Source organism: Lepisma saccharinum, chromosome 8 (genome assembly GCF_977018435.1).
Source record: "Lepisma saccharinum chromosome 8, izLepSacc3.1, whole genome shotgun sequence".
Taxonomy (NCBI): Eukaryota; Metazoa; Arthropoda; class Insecta; order Zygentoma; family Lepismatidae; genus Lepisma; species Lepisma saccharinum.
In genome coordinates, this window is record NC_139236.1 from 79,301,351 (window position 1) to 79,325,625 (window position 24,275).

Below are 24,275 nucleotides of genomic sequence, written 5' to 3' on the forward strand. Positions count from 1 at the left end.
CACCATATTTAATCCATTAGATGAAAAAAAGAAAGTGTTTAAGAGTATTATCGAAGGTGGCGGGGGATATCCAGCTTTTACATATTAGACCTTAATTGACATGTGGGTTCTTGGCGGGGGGGGGGGATTCTGAATTAAATTTTGGGGGCACAGAATCCAACTTAGCTCTTAGATTACGGCAAGTATTTTAGTTAAAGGGGGGATAAGCATTAAAATGAGGGGATATCCAAATCTTGTGTATTGCTATTGTCTTAGACTGTTGCAGAAATTCTGGTGTGGAGACTGAGAATTAATTTTTTGAAGGAGACAATATCAACAGCAAGTCTAAAATTGATTGAGTATTAAATTTAAAGAGAGAGATAAAGTGTTAAATCTTAGATTGTCAAGGGACTTCTGTAGTGAAGAGAGAGTTCGAACATTAAATTTTGGATACTGTATTTAGCGATATGGTACCCACACATTTTCGACCCCGAACGTGCCAAAGGAGAAGTTGGAAAAGACTAAGAATGTATTGACATCTTTTTAAATTAATATTCTTGAATGCCTGCAAAGAAATGGATGTAAAAATTTTCTTGCTCGCTTCGCTCACAATGGTATGTTAGTAGCATGCATGTTTGGCACTTTAATGAGGTGAATGTGAAGTTTTAATAGCTGCATTACAAGACAAGCAATATTCTCGATTATGATGAACGATTTTAGGGGTGGTCTTGAGTGGTGGGCCCCCTGTTTAGGTTGTAGGGGCAGATCAAGTATAGTGTTCAGTAAAGCTGGCAAAAATGTTACTTTCGGTAGACACGATGTCGTAATTAAATACTTTGTGGAGATTACGATATGGTTTGAGGGCACGTATGATATGTTTTTTGGGGGGATACATGACATGAATTTGGGGGGGGGGGATGGGTAGCCCTGTTTGTAGCTTATTTTATACGGCATTTATAACTTCCATTCTTTCTCTCATTGACAAAAATATCTACTTTTGATGTGTATTGTTTTCCCCTTCATGATGGTAGAACACTATACAAGGAATGAAGAAGGTAGCAAGCCTTTGAGAAGGCTCCACATTTTGGCAACATACAGGCAGGGATACAAGGCAAGCAAATGATTGCATCATTCAATCTCCTGATGCTGCATAGATTTGAAAACTACAGAGTCAGTGTTTTTTTCTCTTTCTGGTACAACAGTAAACTTGAAACCAATCCTCTGGTCCAGATTCATAGATGATATCTTCATGTTCTTGGACACATGATCATTCTCCCTTCAACACTCTGAACCAACTGAATCAGTTTAGAACCTTCACATTATCCTGTTCCTACTTCACTAACCAGGTCACATGGCTACAATCAGTGGCAGTGATTGCGTTCCAAAACTTGGGGGGCAAAGACAATTTAATTTCCCTTTGTAGATAAGGTTTAGCATAGTGCAGCAGCAAAAAGGGGGGGGGGGGCAACTGCCTTCCTTCGCCTTCCTGGCCACAATCCAAGAGTCAGAGGTTCAGGATGCTCATTCGAGGTAGTGCATCCGCTCTTTCACTCATGACATAGTATTCAATAGTTTTATTAATTTCCAGTAAGTTCATCTGCTGCACTTGTTGCGCACACTGATGCACAACAAATGAAGCAGACGAACTGACTACAAGAGTGCTTCCAACACATGCAGGGAAATTACACAAACCCTAAGTCCGTCCAGCAGTGAAACAATAAGTCCCCAAGTGGATGGTTGGGGGAGTGCCACAAAAATTAATAGAACTATTACAAGAAAATCTCACAAAGTTAGGAACTTGTTTTGTTAATGAAAATTGGGCCTTTGCTCCTGGACCCCTAATTGTCACATGTTAAAGGGTTCTCTTGTTCTCATTATTACATGTAAAAGTGTAATATATCAGCAAAAAGCGTTGGTTATGTTTCTTCTCTAGTAGATTTCTGTAAGTAGGGTTGCACAAGTTTGTTGCATTCTAGCACAGACCTATTGCTGATCTACGTATATTTTCAACTTTGAGTCAGTGCCTACATACCTCAAGAAGAATAAGTCTCTGGGCATGGACGTCTGGAAGGGGGGCAAGGGGGTCCAAAAAGTCAACAAAAAATTATATATTTCACACATGTAATTTCATTTCAGCCACTATAACATGTGTTAATTATTGCATGAATATGATAAATTCAAATTTAAGCAATGTTTCTTGAGGGAACAACACTATTATTGGGGAAAATATGACTTGTTTGCCCCCCCTGGAAAGAAATACCTTTCTTGCCCCTCCCTGGAAAGAAAATATCTTTCTTGCACCTCCCTGGAAATAATCCTGCGGATGTCCATGTCTTTGGGGTACATGTGCGGTCACTTATGAGACACTGCAAAGGACTTTCAACCCATCTGCCTGCAAACTGATGCCATTGTCGAACTTTCTCCTCCATTAGTAAACTTGCTGGTGTGGTACGCATAATTTTAATTTGCCGAGAAATTTATATAAGTTTTAGGTTGACAGAGGGCAAGAAACCACTCCTATTCATTGGTGCAAGTGTGTAGATGCAGCAAAAATGCCATTTTGAAGCTCACTTGATTAGTGTTGCAGACTTGAGGTCCTTTTGCAAATAACACTTGATAGATACTTCATGTAAATTTAAGCTGTATACAGTTTGTCCCACAATTCTTATTGGACTTTTAAGGACTTCATTTGACTCTCCCTCTTAACACATCGTCATCAGTTGGCACTCATTTTCATTACCAAATTTCAACAAGAACACTTGATCTTTGTAACGAACTTGAATGTTTGCTTAATATTTGTTGAGATATTAAGATTTTTAAATGTTTGTTATTTCAAATTATGTGCAAGATGTCACAGACCACTTTAGTGAGATTGGTACAGTTGTGGTTGGAGAATAAAAGCATCAATTTATTCACAATGTCATATTCCCAATTCAAGAAAACAGTTATGAATACATTGGCTAGAAAAATAGATGGAAATATGTTATGAAACTCTACAATATTGTTATTCTATGTATTGTATAAGAAATTGTACTATTCTATTACAATGTGAACTCTGTAAATTGGTGTAAACCTGTTGAGTTCAATATAATAAATAAATAAATAAATAAATGTTTTGGAAATACGTCATAATCTGTTCGTATTGACCTCACTTTTCTATCTTGGCTGAGGAAGTGTATGAACCCACCTGAATGTTTTCTCCCGACGACGGACTGATTTGGAAAACAGGTGAAGGTAGAGGAATCAATAAGCATGTGGTAAAGAGAAAATGGAATGCAAGAATATTGTTATTTGTTTGCATTAATTGTGTTTCTTTAAGGCGATACGCTGAAATAATGATTACGTGCAGAAACCTTCGTGTATTTTGGTTTGTTTTGTCTAACGTTGTGTGCTAGTGATTGTGATGTGAAATGCTGTAAGAATTGTTTCTTTTCGCATCCTCAGGCATCAAATGACAAAACTAAGGCAAAGAAACGTGTGTAAATCTGTACATTGCTTGTGAGTCTGCATACGATAAGTAATTATAAAACTGCATCTAACTTTGAAAACTGTGTTGTATTTCTTGTTACCCAGCAAGCCCTAGTGAATTTAAGTCTCTCATGTTCCCGACACAAGGGGCAGCTGACTAACTTTGTAATGACTAGTGTCCAACTGGAGGACGTTGCATCTTTCCCAACTTTCCAGGTCAGTGGGAAGCATGAAAGAAGTGCTTGTTGCTAGATGCTTGCTAACAATGAGAGTTCTCATATTACACATTCTGATGTGAAAATTTGAGTTGGTACTTCCTTACTAACATAACTATCAATAAGTGCTCCATATGTTAATTATATATGTTTAAGCAAATATAAACTAATAAACAAAAAATTAAGTTTGTTAGAAAAATCTAGTATACAAGTCATGTGACAACTACAGGCATAACCTATGTTCATCTCCAGTCTTAACACGAGGTGAATTCTCTTCAATTCATCCATACATTCTCATTGTTCACTGAATTTCGATGCAAAAATACGAGGGTCCAATAAGTTTTTGCCTTGACATAGGAGTTTGAATAGAATCATTACATTTTCACAGTAACTTACCTATGACTATGCACATTTTTTTGTCTTTGCAAGTATAAAGCATGCACAAGGAGAAACCTGTCAAAACCGAAGATGGTTAAGTTATATCAAAACTGGAGTACATCACTGTGGATGCAACAGCCTGGAAGACCCTATTGATGACAAGGTGGTTAAGAAAGTGCAAAGGCAATGAAGGAAAATCAAACAAGCATCAATGTACCATATTAGGGTGATGTCACAGCAGAAAACTGAGCAAGTATGAGTCCAAACGAAGTTGTCATGTGGTGTTTCTGTATCTCATAGCATTGGATTTCCCATTGTAAGGGGTAACTTTTAAAATTGTGACAGCAGTTATGAAACAAAATTGTGATGTGTATCGTACATTCATGTAAAGATGAGGTTCCGGAGATTACGTTGATATATTACACATACCTTACAGAGCAAAAGGTAACGAATAACTGGATTAAGGTAATTATGCATTTTGCAGGATGACCCCCATACTGTTTTCACTCACATATTATACTTTCTTGCTAAGCATTTCTACACTTTCTAAATCATAAATTTCACCCAAGGTTGATTCAGTAACTTGTACTAATATTCAAGCAGAGAAGTATATTTACATTTGTTTCAGATGAAATTACAAAATCTCTATAGAATGAAAATTGTGGATTAGTTTATAAGGTTCATCTTACAATGAGAATTTATCAAACAAAATGCATTAAAAGAAATACACTAGATCCCATTTATAATAAGTCTTATAGAAATTATTTCAATATATATTTATCATATGACTGAGTGTACATTACAAATATATGTTTCTTAAAGTTTAAATATTTTGTTATAATTAAAAATTGTTTATATGTAGGTGATGATATTGAATCTTTGACTACATTGATGCATTTCACAATAAAACTCAACACAATTAACTTACTGATTTTTATTAATGTGCACTACCTTCCTTTGATGATCTGTTACAGACTTGATGTAAAAAATTGTAAACGGTAATTCTTCCTAGAACTGACATTAGTAGGATAATACTGAATCTGAAAATATCACACTAAATACACCAGAACGATACAATGTCAATAAATTAGTGCTATTAAAGAAAAGGCACATCAACACCTAGTCAAACTTACAAAAGTTCAACAACACAAGCAAAACAATTTTGCATGTTGTTAAAACTGATAAAGCTTGTCACAGCTAACCAACCACAATATGACACACCATGTATAACAGATGATCCCCTTCCCCTCTAGCGTTTATCAATAACCCTGTTTGACAGGAATCTTTACTCAAATATTATATTGCTACACTAATATGCATTGTTTGAAGTAGCACTTTGCCAATTTCTAAAAAAAAAAGAAAAAGAAAAAACTCTAGCTTTCACTATTATGTTATTTGTTCATACAAATAAATAACACTGCATTTTCAACATAAAATTATTGCAATGTCAAAAGAAAACAACTTGAAACACATGAATCTACTAATTAGATTACATAAATAAGTACACAAGTCTACCTTCAAATATTATACAAAGCCTACAACCACCTACACAATAAAATTGCAAATATTTATAAATATCTTATGTTCCAAACAGATTTAGTACCTAGTTCAAAACATTCAGAATTGTTTGTTATGATCATCATTCAGACTTTCCTATCACATACACAGTCATACTGAACTGTGTTAAGGCTTATACTAATAAAACTTTAATCTGCACCATAGGTAACTTAAGCTTCACAAATGGTGAAGGAAATCTGTACTCAAAAGCACTTTATTTTGCTTATATTCTGCATAGAAACGTTCAATTCTGATTTGGAATTCGTTGATATGTTCAACAAAAGATACAAGCACAGAAAATTTCAAGCAAATTGTCAAGTAGTTATACAATGGCTTTCACATTTAATCATATGATAAAATTATAACAAAAAAATTCAAATTAACCTTGAAAAACCTTGCGAAGTATACAAACGTGCAGACATACCCTCATGCAGCATACAAACATCTTTCGCATTGCAATAAAAATTACATACCATATTTTTTTCAGGATACAATTTATTTTTGTTACTTTGAAAGAAAAAAAAGTTTGACTCCACAAATAGTTAAACAGTTTCAAAGCACAGTCTCCTTCAATTCTTGGATTCCAATCTGCCTTTCATTTAAGAAATTATTACCTCACACCACCTTTACTATAAGCTAAAATTAAGTTCCAGCAACAGTAACTGATGCATAACATACAGCCTTCACACTGTACCAATATATATATATTTTTTTTGTTTCTGTGAAGATTAAGCATGAAGAAGTCTTTAGCTGGAACTGTATTCCATCTGATGCTCTCCTTAGGATTTACTCTCCACTACAATCGTTACAAGACCTTTGGGTCCAACTGTTGTCTTGTACTGCTCGGGAATTGGCATTTCCGCCTGATAAGAGAGAAAGAAAAAATTTAGAATATTTCACGATTCTGTTAATTGAATGTACTAGGGGAAGTCAAGAATTATCCGCACTTTTCACCATAACTTTCTTTAGGTTGGACACACTGCCTTCAGCGCTCGCCTGCCGAAAGGTGGTACTCTTGTGGTTAGTTGGCCGAGGTTTCATATTAATCACTCCATTTTTATTTCTTTAGTAACAGAGTAAACATGGTCGCTCTGCTGGGAGTGTGCACCAAGGGAAAACATAGATCAGTGATCTGAAGCTTGTCGTGGATGATTATGGAAACAGAACCGTGACTAACAATGGCGTGCCCAGCATTTTTTAAATGGGAGGGGGGGGGGTTATGTACACTTTCTTTAGTAGTCGGTCCCCATTTTACCATCTTACCCTGCCTTTGACGTTCTTCTTGTTTAGGAATACTGGGCCAAGGGGGGAGGGGTTATAACTCCCACCAACCACCCTCTGCGGGCACGCCACTGCTGACTAATTTGCAGAGAGCGTGCCACCTCATCGACTGCCACCCTGTGACCCATCTGTTCGTCAGAATCATATTTTCAGCTTGTTGAATCTTCCCATCAGTGGTGGAGGTTGATGTCATCCTGCTCCTGCTTCATGTTTCCCGTCTGTCGGTCATTTTTTAACCTCTGATCTACTCATACACACTTCTACGCGGTAGAGCACTGCCCCCTTACTGTACTATACTGAAAGCCTGCGATGAATTTCAGACCAGAGAAATGGATCACTAACCTCTGTTATTCCTTGGTGCACACTGCCAGCAGAGCGATCATGTTTACTGTTACAAAAGTAAGAAAAATGGAGCTATTAATATGAAACCTTGGCCATGTAACCACAAGAGTACCACCTTTCAGCACCCAAGCACTGAAGGCAGTGTGGCTAACCTGTAGAAAGTTATGGTGAAAGTGTGAATAATTTTTGACTTCCCCTCATACTTAGGGCTGATACTTCTTTGAACTGATTCCCATTCTGATACCAATACTCCTGCCGATTCCCACAGATACCGATACCATTGCTTGAAAATTGCAACAATTATTTTTTTTTCCAAAATATTGATTAATATTAGTATTGTAAGTACCAACTTACCAGAGTCTTGCTACATAAATTCCTGTTTTTCATTAACATTGGAACAAAACCAATGGAAACTTCAAATTTTGCATAACTTCCATGATAATTCAGGCATTGCGGATATTGGAAAGGGGGGGGGGATTCAACAAAGGTCGATTTTTTTATTGTTGTATCATATACATTGAAGACTGTAGGAACCAAGGTTCGTTGACTTGTTTGCCGTCTGCTTTGAAAGGTCCATTCATAACACCCCATTTGAGCAAGGTGGTTGTAAAACTGTGACATCATAGGGATGAAAGATCACTGGGGAAAGTTTGGTATTTGCTAGTTTTAGCAAGGGAAACATGTTTCTCTGTTCTTTCCTTGCTCTTGTATTTGTGTATTTCCAGTTATTTTCTTTATGTGATTCATATTGTAGTGCCTGAGTGACAATAAATAATGTCTCACTATGCTGCAAGCGCATGAATATCTCAATTCTGATATTGTTGACTGTATATTTTTGTCCAAGGAGAAGTTCCGAAAGAGCAAATGTTATTGAAAAGACAAATTTCAGGTTGCTATTTTTCTTTTTATACCAGAATGTTAGGAATGTGATTCAAAATCCAAATTAGTAGGAATTACAACAAAGAAGAGCCTGAAGAAAGGTGCCATTCCTGCAATGATAATCCCAGTTCCAATACAGCGCAGAAGGAATAACTTGGCAGTGACGTCATCTCCCATCTTTACCTCTCCTCCCAGAAGCAAAGGCTCATTCGCTAGAGCAGGCGACAAGGTGATGTTCAAACCAATCGAAATCATTCTAAGAGAGGTGATGCAGGCATGCAAACCCCCACACTGCTACATTAGTATTTCGAAACAAACCGCAGTTATGAGCGAGTGATTGATTCCAGGCTATTTTGTTTTCTTTAGTGAGTTTTTTTTTGCTGGTTTTGTCATTGTTGTACAATGAGCAGTGGTGTAAAGAAACATAAGCCCTTGCACAGCAATGCAAGAGAAATAGTTTTCAATGTGTATAAGTACTTTGATTGCGATGAAAACAAAACAACAGCTGTTCACAGAACGTCTGTGGCAACAGGTGTCAGTGAAAGATCTGTGTGGAGAATTTTGAAGGAGAAAGACAGAGGTGTTGCGAGTGCGAGCAGGAACCCTTTTTCAATGCCGGGCAAACACTGACCAAACGCCCAGCAACGTGTCACAAATCTGGATTCTTTTGATGAAGCAGTCGTGAGCCGAACAATCCATGATTTATACACGAAAGGCATTGTTGTCACCGTACATAAACTGATGAAGGAACTGCAAGAAAATATGAATTTTCAGGGTTAAAATTGGTCGTTGCGTATGATCTTAAGAAAATTAGGGTTCGGATTTAAAAAGCACAGCGTAGGCAGCAGGAAGCTACTCCTTGAACGAAACAGCATCGTTGCTTTGCGGCAATCATTTTTGCGTGAAGTTAAAGAACTGCGCAGAGAGCAATCCCACCACTTTCATGGATGAAAGTTTCGTGAACACACACCACACTGTTCCCAAAGTTTGGCTGGATTCCAAAGATTCAGGGGGGTTAAAAGTGCCAACAGGAAAGGGTCCCAGGTTTATTTTTGTGCATGCCGGTGGTGAACATGGATTTGTGGAGGGGGCAAAATTAGTGTTCCTTTCAAAAACAACTTCTGGGGACTATCATGGGGAGATAAAAACTAACAATTTTGTCGTGGTTTGAAGAACAGTTTCTTCCAAATATAACCCCAAACTCTGTTATTGTGTGAGACAATGCTCCGTACCACAACAAGTTAGTGGAAAAAAATCCCAACATCAAACCGCAGGAAGGATGAAATGAAGTCGTGGCTGTCATCTCACAATATTCTGCATGCAGAAGGTTTGCTGAAAGCCGAATTATATGAAATAGTTAAAATAAACAAGGTCGCTTATAAGAGTTACGTCATGGACAAAAATTGCAGAAAGCAACGGACACAAAATGTTGAGAATTCCACCATACCATGCAGATCTCAATCCCATCAAACTCATTTGGAACGTGAAAAATTATGTCGTCAGGAATAACATTACCTTCACAAAAAATAGCGTTCAGGAACTTATAGAAGAGGGTTTCCGACAGGTGACAAGTGAGGACTGGAAGAAAGCAGAACAACACGCACAGAAATGGGAGGAATTTTACTGGGAGAAGGATGGACTTCTGGAAGAAAGAATCGAAAACTTAACTGTGTATGTGGGCGACGATTCAGATTCGGACAGTGATGACAGTCTATCTTGCACAAGTGAAGAAGAGGAGGATAATGACGTGCTTCCCATTGCTGATTAAAGGTATGGCATTTTTGCACATTCCTGTTTTGACTTGCCTTATGCAATAATATATAACCTGTTCTTTCAGCAATTGTTTAATTAATAAATGTTAATGTTACTATTATTATTTACTTATTTATTTATCATTTTATCATTATTATGATGATTTCATCTAGCAGTGCTAACATTAAATTGAAGATTGGTAGTTTGCACCGCAATCTTTACTGCTCGTACTCTTACTCATGCCATGATTCCTTTCATAGCAGTTGGCAACGCTGACTTAGCAGGGAGTGACGTCACTGCCAGGTTATTCCTTCCTGGCTGTAGCTTAGTGATGATGACAGTGTTCTTGCAAGATGTGTGAAGTTGGGATTGCCAAATGCAGATTTTCTTTTTTTTACGGAGTATATGATCTGATCCCTGTGGGAAAGAACCGGGATTTTTCCACCTGTTCAAGCAGCTCCCGCACCCAGCTAGCATCATATAAGGGGGATGGGGGGAGGTTAAAGGTGGCCAGGGGCATGGTGCTGATCACATCACACTCACCTTCAGCTGTGATCGAGATATTGTGGAGCCCTAACTCCACACCCCCTATACACCATCATGGTGTTGTATAAAGCACAGAGGCTCACTTTACTTTTACTTATGGAGTATATGATCATGAAATGAAGAAGGTGATACTTAAAATACAGCACATTGAGAGTTTTGTTAATAAATTTGACCTGAAAAACGGAAAGTGGTTATAAACTTCCATCCCCAAAATTCAGATAGTAAAATTTCCGAATAGAGATTTTAAATTTTTCGGAATCTGGATATTTTTTGGCCATCCTTAGTGTGAAGGCAAGAGTGGTAGAAAAAAAATGTTCTGAGTACGTGTGTCTGTCACCTCGAGAACAAAAATCTTCATCAGCCTTATCATTCATTTGTTTAATACAAAATGAAGAAATTGTAAAAACAAAACAACAGAAACTACGTACTTTGTGTTTTGTCAAACAAGAACTTCTTTTTTTGTTTCTTTTTATTTTTCCGGAATTCGATATTTGAATCGCAGGATCCAAAAATTTAAAAGGACAAATACCATGAAGCAAAAACAATGGATCCAGAGCTGCTCCTTTTCCAATTCTTTCCAACACTAACCCTGAGCAAATTTGTGTTTTTGCTTACTTACATTTTTTTCTATGCACCATCACATTCATGTATTCTGTGTAAGTTGTGTTGCGATGCTCTTCAATATGTGTTTCTTCTCTTAAATACAAGAATGTTGTATGCTATACAGTGTTGAAAATAGCAGACACTCGGAGAAGTTTCATCCTGATGACATCACAGGAGCCCTGCCGAGGTTGTAAACACGAGGGCTGGAAAAAAGGTGAGTTATGGCCAGACCTTCAAGAGGGGGGGAAATTAGCAGTTTACGGACCTTGGTAGGAGTCTGCCTCACCTCTAATACTCTGAAATTTGCTATAGAATAGGACATATGTTTGGAAAACTGCTGATTCCCGCAACCTGTATTTTGCTAGTTCACCCCTAATATCTGCAACGAATCCAATTAGACTATATTTATTGTTTGTAAATATGAAAGCTGTGCTTCTGTGACTTTTCAACAATTGTCAAGATCTTTATAACTCCATTGTCACGTTGACAACTCTTCTTTCATGTCTGCCATGCTACGGTTATTGTTGAGCTACAACTTTTTTGATCATTTTTGTGTAATTTAGCTAAACTGTTAACAAAAAGGATTTGCAAATAAGCAATACAGTAATTTAGAATCCATAATGGAAATAAATGTAAAATACTGAAAATTCTATATATATAAGTGGAACAAATTGTCCAATTTTGGTGAAAATTGCAGTATTGGAAAGATTTCCTTTTTTCCTTCCATACATTTAATATCAGAAGTTGTTTTAATGAAGTATTTCAACTATTAAGAATAAAAGCTTCATAATGTGTTTAAATATTGCATTCATCATGTATTGGTACAGAGGTACAGGGACGCAAAGTGCCAAAAAAAGAATATGCTGAGTCAAAAAGTATGTCCAAGTTCTGTTTTAAAGTGAGATTCAAACCACTGCACCATGTGCTGCCACTGGGGATCAAACCTGGATCCCCTTGATTACCAAAGTAACAGCATTACCCCTACACCATCATGGAAACATAAATAAATAGCAACTGAGGAAATATGACTAGGTGTATGAGAGTTCACACCAGTTATGAAGTAAAAATATGTGTCTATAAAATATCTGTGATTGAACAATGTGTAGGAAAGTATGCAAGAGAAGAAAATAAGAACATATCCTAGCAGAGAAATGACAAAACACAACTTACATAATCACCACCAGCTTTTGGCACCATTACATTCATTTCGGAAGACTTCGAGCTCACTATCTCCACACCCAATGAATCGTCATTCAGATACATCTGGCATCCATCAGTTTTGTCAATGGAAATTGTTGGTACTTTCGATAGTACCTGAAAAGAATTTGCATTAGCAATATGACTATCACTATTAACACACACAGTTTTGATTTTCTTTTAGGAGCAATCAGTACATAATTTAACAAATCTTTGTCCTCTAAGAGCTTGAAATGAAGATTATTCAACAGTTGAAAATAAATGATGAAAAATAAATTAACATAACATTTTCATACAAGATATTCCCCCACAAAAAAGGAAAGAAATCAGTTTGGGGTATTTTTAAATGGAATGTGTTCGGTTTTCAATCCTGAAAGGAAAGAAAAAAATTCATTTCCCTGACTTTTCCATGATTTCCAGATCTGTGATAACCCTGAAATCACATTCACACTGAATGTTCATAAATGAACACAATCACATCCCTTCTGACTTAACAATAAAAATACATTTTACAAGAACTCTTACCTGCATTTGAACAGACTGGCAGTTGATAAATTCTACAGAAGCAACAACTGCATCGAACACAACAGACGATTTGCGACATGAATCCAACACGATTGAGTTAAGTTTTCCTTTGACTTGCAGAGTTGAGTTTTCACATTTGAACATGTAGACTACGTTGTTCATCTCAACCTCGTCAATAACCAAGTTGTTGTTGTTCTTCTGATACTCCTATGGGTGAAAAACAAAAGTATATATGTATACCTATCCATACAACCAGTATTCTCCTGCTGCTCTTACTGTTCACACCTAGTTTCAACTCCCATTTTATTCTTGACATTGCCAGAGGGAAGCTGGTGAAAAAGTCAGAACTTTTAAAGTTCTATTTTAATGTGTACTATTTTTTCTTCTCTTGCTGCTCTCTGACAGGTAATCAGGTAACACAAACATGCTTTGCCCAGCACATGGTGTCAGAAGCTTTATTTATATGGAAAACAATATATACAGGGTGTTCTGCTTAGGACTATAATAAGAGAAAACTTTGTAACATTTTTTATAATAAAATAAATTTCTGCCTTGGTCAGCATATTGGATTTTTTCATATCATGGAAACAAGGCTTAATGGTGTTATAATTTGTAACATTGAAATAACCGAATTCAATGATTTTGAAGAGTCACTGGGGAAATTTTAATGGCAGGTTGTGCATGCACAGGAGCTATAAAGATTGGTTCAGTTACCATATGGACGTCACAGAATTGAAATCTGTACATGACCATGTTACAGGAATCATAGGCGTAGCTACAGGGTGTGCCTAATGGGCTGCTATATCAAAGAGAATTAAAGACAGATATTTCAATAAGAGAGAAAATAAGCGGCAGTTTGTAAGAAGTTGAAAATGTCATTACTTGGTACAAACGTGTGCATTATCGCTGATGAAACGAATGTCTATAGATTTTCGATTTTTTGATGTCATTGGAGAAAGAAGATATTTACTGAATTATACTCTGTACTACAGCGCTTTTCTTCTATACGTCACAAGCTGCACGTGTGAGAGAGCTTTCTCCAAGCTTACCCAAGTTAAAACTAAATTAAGAGCAACTCAGAAGCAGGATAGATTGGAAGCCCTGCTCTTGCTATTTGTGGAATAGGAAAAAGCTTAGTCTATTGATGTAAATGAAGTTATTGATGAGTTTAAGAACATTGTACATTTTGACAGACGTCTCTTGTTATATACTGCTGGACAATGAAAACCGGACACTTTAATATTTGACATCTGAATTGCAATAACAGCTCGCAGGTATATTACAGAATGTTCGGCAGATCATGTAGTACCATATGCACCATTCATAGGCTCGGACTTTGTTTATGCATTCGTACTTAATTCAGTTTCTGCAACATTTAGTTAGCCCTTGTACCAGAGCTTTTATCGACCCATTGCGTTATCACAAAAAATGCAAGTGTCCGGTTTTTTTTGTCCAGCAGTATAGATGGCGTGTATTTTGATGTATTTGTTTGCATTTATGAACATTTTGTGTGTGTGTAATTTCTATGCAATTTGATTTTTTCTACTACATATATTCAGAAATTTTCAACAGTCATTTAGTGAATTTATATTCCTTTACAAACATCAGTGCAGTTAAAGAGCCAAGTGATTGTGTTGCAAAATATGCTATTAAAAAGGTACAAGACCTCATTTTTTTTCTTTGTGCACACCCAAATATAAAGTTCTAGCTACGCCTATGACAGGAATATGCTGTGCCTCAACTTCCAGAAGGAACAATCTTCCAGCAAGATTGAGCCCAATGCAATTTTGCCAAAGAAGTCAAATGTTTCTTCGATAACCACTTCAATGCAATGGATTGAGAGAGGAGCTCGGTTCATGATGTGACCACCACGGTCAACAGACCTTACTATGCTCGACTTTTTCTTATGGGGTTTTAAGAACCAGGTGTACGTTACAAATGTTCGAGAACTGCCAACTTCCATGAAAGAATTCATGCTGCAATCAACAATGTGATGCCACAAATACAAGAGTGTACACGCTAAGGTGGAATACCATTTAGACATTTGACGTGCCACCAATGGTGTGCATGGTGAAGTGAAGTAGGCATGTAACAAAACTTTCTGAGTTTATGTATGTATGTAAGAAGTCTTGTAAATAAATCATTGTAAGCAAAGGGAATATAAAAAAATATTTTACTATAGTCCTATTCAGAACACCCGGTATGTTAGGTGTATTTAAAACAATAATACAGTAAAGTCTCACTTATCCAACATAAACGAGCCGGCAGAGCTTCGGATAAGCGAAAATGTCGGATAATAGGTAGGTGTTAAGAAAAAGCCTATTAAACGTCAAACTAATGTTATAATTTTACACATTATGAACCTAATACAGTAATCACTGCACTGAGTAGCGAATGACAGACACATGAGTCATAGAGTAGGCAGGTACACCACACAGTAGAGTCGGGAGAAACTAAAAATAGACTATGCTCACGCTCGCAACTTCCAGTTCTTGTTGCGGATTGATGATTTTTTTTTTCCAGTGGTATGTCGGATAATACGGAATGTTGGACAAGCAAAGGTCAGATAAACGAGACTCTACGTATAAGCTATTGCAGAATTGATAACAGCTGATAGTGGCATGTTGAAAAACAACTATCAAAGTTTGCTTTAGTCCTTTTTGACTCCCGAGAGGATACTCAAGATTTAAAGTACGATCTGAACCAGGGATCGAACAAAGGATCCTTTGGTTGCAAGGTAACAGTATTACCACTATGCCAATGCCAAAATTACGTATTTTCAGACCCACTTTAATACATATAATTCCTTGTGCCTTCTCTACACAAAAAACTCGGGATGAAATATCAGGAATGGATAAGGCAATGTCAACAGATTGTATCATAATCCGAATAAATAAACATCATACAAGGCACGTCCAGAAAGTAAGTTCCGTTTCAATTTATCTTCGCTGCAGTGCTGCGATCGCAGTTCCGCACATGCGCGGTAGACACTCTGTATCAAGGAGAAGAAACGTGAGCCATTTGGAGATCGCTGTCAGTCACGTACGCTTTGTTGTGCTTCTTTACAATGTCGGTGTTGATTGAAAATCCCGCCGCTTGTGAAATCAGATCTGTGATTCGTTTTCTGAATGCAAGGAAAGTGAAACCAAGTGAAATTTATCGGCAAATTTGCGATGTTTACGGACCAAATGCGATGAGTGATTCAATGGTGAGAAGATGGGTCCGACAGTTCAATGACGGACGTAGTGATGTGCACGATGAAGAACGAAGTGGGCGTCCATCTTTGGTTACAGAAGAACTGGTTCACGCGATTGATGACAAGATCCAGGAAAACCGAAGGTTTACAATTAGTGCTCTCGTTATGGAATTTCCCCAAATTTCACGATCTCTAATGCATGAAATTGTTACCGAAAAACTGAAATTTCGTAAACTTTGCTCACATTGGGTACCAAAGATTCTTACTGAGCAACACAAAACAAAACGGATGGGTAGTGCACTTCAGTTTTTGACCAGTTATGCTGAAAGCGGCGAAGAATTTCTGACACAGATAGTCACAGGAGATGAAACTTGGGTTTCTTACGACACCCCTGAAAGTAAGCGGCAATCAATGGAATGGAGGCACACTTCATCCCCAGCAAAGGTTAAGCCAAAGCAAATCTTGACACCTCGAAAAATGATGTGCACAGTGTTCTGGGACTGGAAAGGCATCTTACTCATTGATTTCTTACCGCGTGGTCAAACAATCACAGCAGATGCTTATTGCGAGACACTTCGGAAATTGCGCCGCGCAATACAGAATAAGCGCCGAGGATTGCTGTCAAAAGGTGTTGTTTTTCTTCACGACAACGCACGACCACACACTGCAAATGTGACGAAAAACCTCCTACAGGGATTTGGCTGGGACGTGTTTGACCATCCTCCGTACAGCCCTGACCTTGCTCCTAGCGACTTTCATCTGTTCTTACATCTCAAGTCTTTCCTTGGCGGTCAACACTTCAACAATGACGACGAGCTGAAAGAAACTGTTTCCAACTGGTTGAAGACACAGGCGGCAAATTTCTATGAAGAAGGTATACAAAAACTTGTGCCACGCTATGACAAATGCCTGCAAAATTTCGGCAGTTATGTGGAAAAGTAGTTTAAGAGTTGTAGAATTTTGTGCAATAAATAACTTTTCTGTATCTGTACACAATTTAATTTTATTACCAAACGGAACTTACTTTCTGGACGTGCCTTGTATTTGCAAATCTTATTACTCAGAAATTACATATTTCTGGACCTATATTGATATACTTTTTTTTCTCTATGCATGAGGAATCCATTCCTGAAGATTGGCCCTGTACTTTCATTACACACTGTATATGCATGTATTTTTTGTATATAAATAACATCATTACGTAGATCCTTTCATTGGGCTCCTCCCACGCTATGAAGGAAACTACACCTCTCACTGTTAAGAAATTTCTGGTCATGCAACTATCAATCAATCTGAATATATCTACGGCTGGGATACTTGCAAGGACAAAAGAAAATGTTCCTTTTTCTGCTGACATTTTAACCAGCATGAAGCAATTGGAATGAAATTTAAGAAAAACTTACCACCATCCACTTTTTACCCTCCTTCAGTAGCCTTGGTGGTTTCTCAGTAACAGCATTTGTTGCTGGAGAACCGAAAGGCTTTGGTGTACTCGCTGGTGCTTTAAATGGGGCAGGGCCAGTACGCAGTGCCTGGTTCTTGTGTGTCTGCATCTCGGATGTTACCTTTTTCAAACCTAAAACATAAGGATAAGATACTTGAATTATGGATGGGACCAATTAATAAGTACTCTTATTGGTGTCGGTCAATTCTATTTAACTTAATATTTGAATAAATAAGCATCTTTCTCATTTTCAACTCATGTAATATTTAAAAGAACACAGATAACCAGTTTTAAATATTTTAGGAGTTCCTTTAATGCTCTTCATGATAATATTACACAATATTATATTATATAATATTAGGGACTGTGCTGTTGTTAAGATTTTGCTTCAACCTTCAACACAAATTACTTTTGTGTTTTTTTTTTCCAAACAGCATGCAAGAGTAAATAGATACAAAGACCAGTGAACCTTTTGTGATCGCTTCTCCCTGGTTAATTTGAGCAAAAAGAGCTGATCGATCCTGAGCAGTTGAGTCTGCTTCTGGAAGATCCCCGGAAGGCATAACTGGAGGAGGTGGTGGGAGGCCTGGAGGAGGAGGGGGTATGCCTCCTGATTTATTTACTGGAAATAGAAAATTGTAAATACTTCTTTAGTGCAAAACAGCCACAACACCACGAGAAGAGGCAAAGTGAATCAGGAAATACACTACAAATTTTTGTGAACCCTTTCGTGAAGTTAGCAAACAATCACCCAAACGTTGTGCAAAAGACATGCATGTGTTGGTACCGTGACATACCTCAATACACACTGATATTTATTACAACTACCAGCTTTTCTCCATTCACCATTTTGCTTCTTTTATTCATATCAAATTGAGTGCTATTGAAAAGCAATGATGCATCTAATAACAAGAGAATGATTAATATACACATATGACAATAACTGTGTCAATTTGAAGTGGGGTATACCCAGAGGGTGACCAACTTTCGGCCATGAATCTAAAAGAGATTTCCAACTTTCAGCATTGAATTTACGGGAGATCTAGTCACGACAAATTTTGCACATTTTTAATGGCACAGCATCACTCCAGCAAATATTTATGGAATGGATAATACAAGGAGGTATCAAAAAGTTTTGCCTGTTGAGATATAATTTGTTTAATAATGGAAAGATTGAAACAATGAACATACGTATAGTTTGCCTGTAGTGTCCTCTAACTAACTAACTAACTCTCTAGCCTTCTTAAACCCGAAGGTTCATGGCTGCAGCAACACAGGCCTTCCATCTGTCCCTATCTTGAGCAAGATCTATATACTCTTTTCCATCCCTACCGATTTCCTTTAGGTCCATCTCAACGTTGTCCCTCCATCTTCGTCTTGGCCTTCCTACAGGTCTCTTACCATCTGGTTTCCCAACAAGAATCCTGTAAACTCCTCTTTCCTCTCCCATTCGTGCCACATGGCCTGCCCACCTAAGTCTTCTTGATTTAATTATTCTAATAATATCTGGACATGAATACAAATTATGTAGTTCTAAATTATGTAACCTTCTCCACTCACCTGTCTCCTCATCCCTTTTAGGTCCAAAGATTTTCCTAAGGATCTTATTTTCAAATACTCTCAATTTATGTTCCTCTTTCAATGTAAGGGACCAAGTTTCACATCCATATAATACTACAGGCAAAATTACGGTTTTGTATATTTTAACTTTTAGTTTCTTAGATATTAAACGAGAAGACAAAAGTTTATGAAGAGAGAAGTAACATGCATTTCCTGAATTAAGCCTACTTTTTATTTCCTCTTTAATATAATTTTCATTTGTTAATATTACTCCTAAGTATTTGAATTTGGAAACTGGTTCAAACGAGTTGTTATCAATAATTAGATTTTGATTATTACCTAACACTTGGTTTCGGCCTGTAAGCATATATTTAGTTTTCTCTTTGTTAACTTCCAAACCTATCTCTTTAGCAGTTTTGAAAAATATTTTAGCATTATTCTTAATCGTATTTATATCATCCCCCAGTAAGTCTACATCATCTGCATATGCTAACAACTGAGTCACACCATTTAATTTTAGTCCTTCTTTAGTTTCTTTTACCTTCCTTACAGCATATTCTAAGGCAAAATTAAAGAGCAATGGAGATAATGCATCTCCTTGTTTTAACCCATCGTGAATTATAAATTTGTCAGACATATTATTACCCACACGAATTTTACTTTCTGTTTCACTGGTGCATATTTTGATCATACTAACAAGCTTCTTAGGTATTCCAAACTCTACTAATATATTATATAATTTATCTCTTTTGACCGAATCATATGCTTTTTTGAAATCAATGAATAGCTGATGGACATTTTGATTATATTCCCACTTTTTTCAAGTGTCTGTCTGATGTGAAAAATTTGATCTGTAGTTGATCTGTTACGTTTAAATCCACATTGATAATCACCTATAATTTCATTAGCATATGGGGTTAGTCTTGTTAAAAGAATGTTAGACAATATTTTGTATGTTGTTGAGAGTAGAGAAATTCCACGGTAATTATTGCAGTTCATTTTATCACCTTTTTTAAACACAGGAACAATTATGGATTCTTTCCACTGTTGAGGGATTTCTTCTTTATTCCATATTAAACAAATTAATTTATGAATTTGACATATTAATGAATTTCCACCATATTTAATTAACTCAGCTGGTATTAAATCAATGCCAGGTGCTTTGTTATTCTTAAGCCTTTTAATAGCATCTTTAACTTCAGTCAAGTTAGGTTCTGGAACTAAAGGTTCTGCTGTGTGTACTTCATTTACTTCTGATTTATCTCCTACATGGACATTTAAAAGGTCATTAAAGTAGTTCTTCCATCTATTTAGAATATCGCATGGGTCAGCTAGAAAATCACCGTCTTTATCTTTTATCAAGTTTACTTTAGGTTGCCACCCCTTTCTAAATTCATTTACACCTTTATATAAATCTCTGATATTTTTATTTTTGCTGTTTGTTTCAATTTCGTTAATTTTGCTTTTCAAGTAATCTCTTTTTTTACTTCTAAACGTGCGGTTAACTTCTCGCTTTATTGTATTATAATTGCTTAGATTTGTATCATCCGAGTTATTTAACCACCTAAGTCTAGCCTGATTTCTTATTTCTATTAGATTATGACATTCATTATCAAACCATGGCTTACTTTTTCTCGGTTTATGGTATCCTATACTTTCTTTAGCTGCTGATTCTATTGCATTACGTATGTGCTCCCAATTCTTATTTACGTCTGTTTCATTTATATTTTCATCATCATTTAAATCCTGCAAAACCTCAAATCTATTTGACAGTTTAATTTGGTAATCTTTCTTAATTCTTTCATCAGCAAACTTTCCTGTATCAAATTTTATAACTTTTAGATTTTGTTGCTTATGATTTATCACTGAGAGTCTTTCTCTTAATTTAGCAATTACTAAATAATGGTCACTGGCACAGTCAGCACCTCTATGTGTACGAACCTCTACTCAGAGTTATCCTTCCACACAGTTGCCATCACGTTCGATGCATTTGTGCCAGCGTTTTATCCAGCCCTCAAAACCAGCTTGGAAAAATTCCACAGAACAATCCCTGCCCCACCGTTTAGAGCTGTTTTAACCTCCTGTAGGTCATCGAATCTCATGCCATGAAGTACAGACTTAGCTCAGACTTAAGTAGTTAAGTTCAAAGTGGGAGAAACCGGAAGTGTGGACATGACAAGGAGTGGCAGGCCATCAACGTCGTTGACCGACGACAACCGCCACAGGGATGATGAGCTCATTCGAGAGAACAGAAGCATCACCATCCAGGAAATTTCTGACATATCCTATGGGTCAGCACATGCAATGATTGAGAGTTTGGGATACCATAAAGTCTGAGCTGAGTCTGTGCTTTGTGGCATGAGATTCGATGACCTACAGGAGGTTAAAACAGCTCTAAACGGTGGGGCAGGGAGTGTTCTGTGGAATTTTTCCAAACTGGTTTTGAGGGTTGGATAAAATGCTGGCACAAATGCATCAAACGTGGTGGCAACTGTGTGGAAGGGTAACTCTGAGTAGAGGACACTACAGGCAAACTATATGTATGTTCATTGTTTCAATCTTTCCATTATTAAACAAATTATACCTCAACAGGCAAAACTTTTTGATACCCCCTGATATTAAACAAAAAATTTACATGCTTCTTAGTCCTAACCAATATACATTTGTCCACTGCTGCTGCAAAACTAAGCAAGACATGATGTCACTTCCGCTCGCCAAAGGTTAAAAGTGCAGCTGACTTGAAGTTTTGTATGGCTCGCCGAACTTGGAATAGGTTGCAATTTCACGATCTTGGTTGTACTGAAATATATGGGAGAAATAGAATGTCAGTTCGGGAGAGTTGGTCACCCTATATACCCATGATTTATCTTGTTGCTAAAAATTAGCATCACGGTCAGATTCTAACTTGCTGGTGATTGTCACCGAAACTTGTGTGAAGAAAAAAGAACACCATAAACTAAAATATTGGCAAATATATAAACAAAGATGGCTGAGGAATGATGATGTTATATTTACCTAAGTTTTCATTGAAAGCTTCCGTTCCGGTCCACACCAAGCCTGTCGTGTGGTATTGTTTTACAAACTTTTGAAGGTCACCGAGAGTCTGGTTGATAGCCTTCACCCAGTCTGCGTGAACCTTGCCTCTGTTAAGAAAAGGTAAAAAGTATTAGTTATACTCTTTGAAAGATGGAATCGCATAGAACTACTAAGAAGTGCATTTGATTACACCTTTTTAATACTCGATGTTTCAACACATGTTACATCTGTCTTTTGAAGTGTTATATACACAATGAAATATAACGTTAGTTACAACAAATGATTAGTAACACTTCAGTATTAAACAGAGTTATATTTACAAGCTGCAGAGTAACAATCAATGTTCAAAAACTGTTATTACACATTGTAAATTTATTAAAATCTCTCCCTCTCCCTCACACACACACACACAAGTTCATGCTTGTAATTGATATGAAAAAGAGTATACATTTGGGATTGGCTAACATGACATGTTTGTACTGTTTCCACTAAAGCAGGGGATCCCAAACTTTATTGTTTCACGGCACCCTTAGTGTTTCAAGATTTTTCTACGGCGCCCAAATAAGAATACAGGCCTAACTCTTGCAACGCTCAGTGTGTGTGGTTACATTTCAAATTCAGAAACATTTTTCATGTAAAAAGTACTAAATAAGCATATACTTGTAGTAAGTGTCATTTCAGTGAAAATATTGGAACATTTCGCAGTGCATCTGTAAGCCAGCCATGGCACCCCAGGGCACCGTGGCACACACTTTGGGAACCACTGCAGTAAAGTTCTGATGTAAAAATTACTGATACTCTACCAATCAAATATAAAATTGCAAATCTTCCATGAAGAATTTGATTGGCCCATTTACTTCCTTCATAACCGAACGTAACCAGGTGAGTATAATACAAAATGAGACATTTACTTGACAAAACCAAGGTAAATTGTTTACACCTTACTATTCTTCAAACGTAAAAGGCAGTACTTTACATTAAGCTACACACTATTTATAGAAATATCATACATAATGTTAAATAATTAGCAATTTTATATGCACCGATATGCCTTTGAGTACCAATAGAGTACTGAACATTCTTCTTACACTGTTAATGCAATCTATGTTTTTGGCACTAACATTTCCACCCCTTGATGAGGACAATTAATGTTGTCAAAAACTGAAGGAATGTACTCAGATACATCAGATTTTTAAATGAATTTTCTAAACCGCATTATACAAGATTTAAATTTAAACTGAAACAAGAAATCTAAAGTATACTCCGATTGGTACATTCTTAAAATTTGCTTTAATTACTGCTAATCATCAATGCATAATTATATTTTGAAATCCTATACCCAATTGAATGCTTAGCATGTACTTACTTTTCCTTGAAGAACTTCAGTACCCTATTCAAATAATATTGTCCAGCATCATTCATCTCTTTGACGTATGGTGCAGGAGTTGGTGTCTGAAATTATAACAAGGATATTAATTTATTTGTAATATTTCACACATGTTGTAAACACTCATTTAAATTACCTACTACAATACTACTACCTTATGTTTGAAAGGCACAGGAGTTATACTAAGTAAAATTTAAGGGAGATTTCAGACTGAAGTGACAAAAGGCACGTGTTGCTTGGAAACAAACCCTCAGTAATCAATTCACCCTTTCGAATCAAAGCTGCACTTGCAACTTGGACTGGGCCATTTTCTCAATACTGTGCACAGTGTCGCCTCTGTCTATTGTTCGTGCATGGGTGGTGAATGTTTTGCTTTGGACTGAAGGGGCTCGTGTTGCTTGTCGCTTGCTGCTCCAGTGTGAATATTGTGTCGTTTGTAGCCTGTTGCATGTTGCCTGAAAGCTTCCTAAGTGCTCAACTAGGACTCAAACCAAGGTCTCTGGCATATTCTGTACCAACTGAGATTCCGAGCCAGTCTTTGATTTATCAGACCTTTCAATTCAAACTAAAAAGTTCGAAAACACACGTTTCATAAAAAAAATAGTAAGGATCAGTATCACAATATGTGAAAGTAATAACCAGGAAATGGATTTATATGTAAATACATATTTATGTATGAAGCTGAAATCAGTTATATTTTGTATTATCTTTGTCCATCACGGTATGTAGACTCGAAAAATTCCATTTTTATTTTCCATATTTTTACATATATAAGGTTTTGGCTCATATTTCACATATTTTAGTTATTTTTACATATTATTTTCATATTTCAGAACATTTTTCAACATATACTTTGTATTCGCACAATAACTACATGTCTCTGTGTGACCGGAAAAAGTTGGGTGAATTTCTTGAGAATAACTTATAAAG

General features: G+C 36.7%; 1 protein-coding gene across 8 annotated transcripts in view; it reads right to left on the reverse strand.

Moving 5' to 3' along the window:
- Positions 1 to 4,959: 4,959 nt before the first annotated feature.
- capt (adenylyl cyclase-associated protein 1) overlaps positions 4,960 to 24,275 on the reverse strand; it is a 91,177-nt gene continuing 71,861 nt past the window's right edge. For 7 of the 8 annotated variants that reach the window (XM_083127051.1, XM_083127046.1, XM_083127049.1 and 4 more), the window contains exons 4-10: positions 23,325 to 23,410; positions 21,938 to 22,065; positions 17,832 to 17,984; positions 17,322 to 17,494; positions 12,723 to 12,929; positions 12,171 to 12,314; positions 4,960 to 6,460 (exon numbers count right to left, since the gene is read on the reverse strand). In XM_083127051.1, the coding sequence (XP_082983177.1) occupies positions 6,377 to 6,460; positions 12,171 to 12,314; positions 12,723 to 12,929; positions 17,322 to 17,494; positions 17,832 to 17,984; positions 21,938 to 22,065; positions 23,325 to 23,410 (975 nt within the window). In that variant the 3' untranslated portion in view covers positions 4,960 to 6,376. The remainder of the gene's footprint in view (positions 6,461 to 12,170; positions 12,315 to 12,722; positions 12,930 to 17,321; positions 17,495 to 17,831; positions 17,985 to 21,937; positions 22,066 to 23,324; positions 23,411 to 24,275) is intronic. The other variant, XM_083127047.1, reaches the window with a different exon arrangement.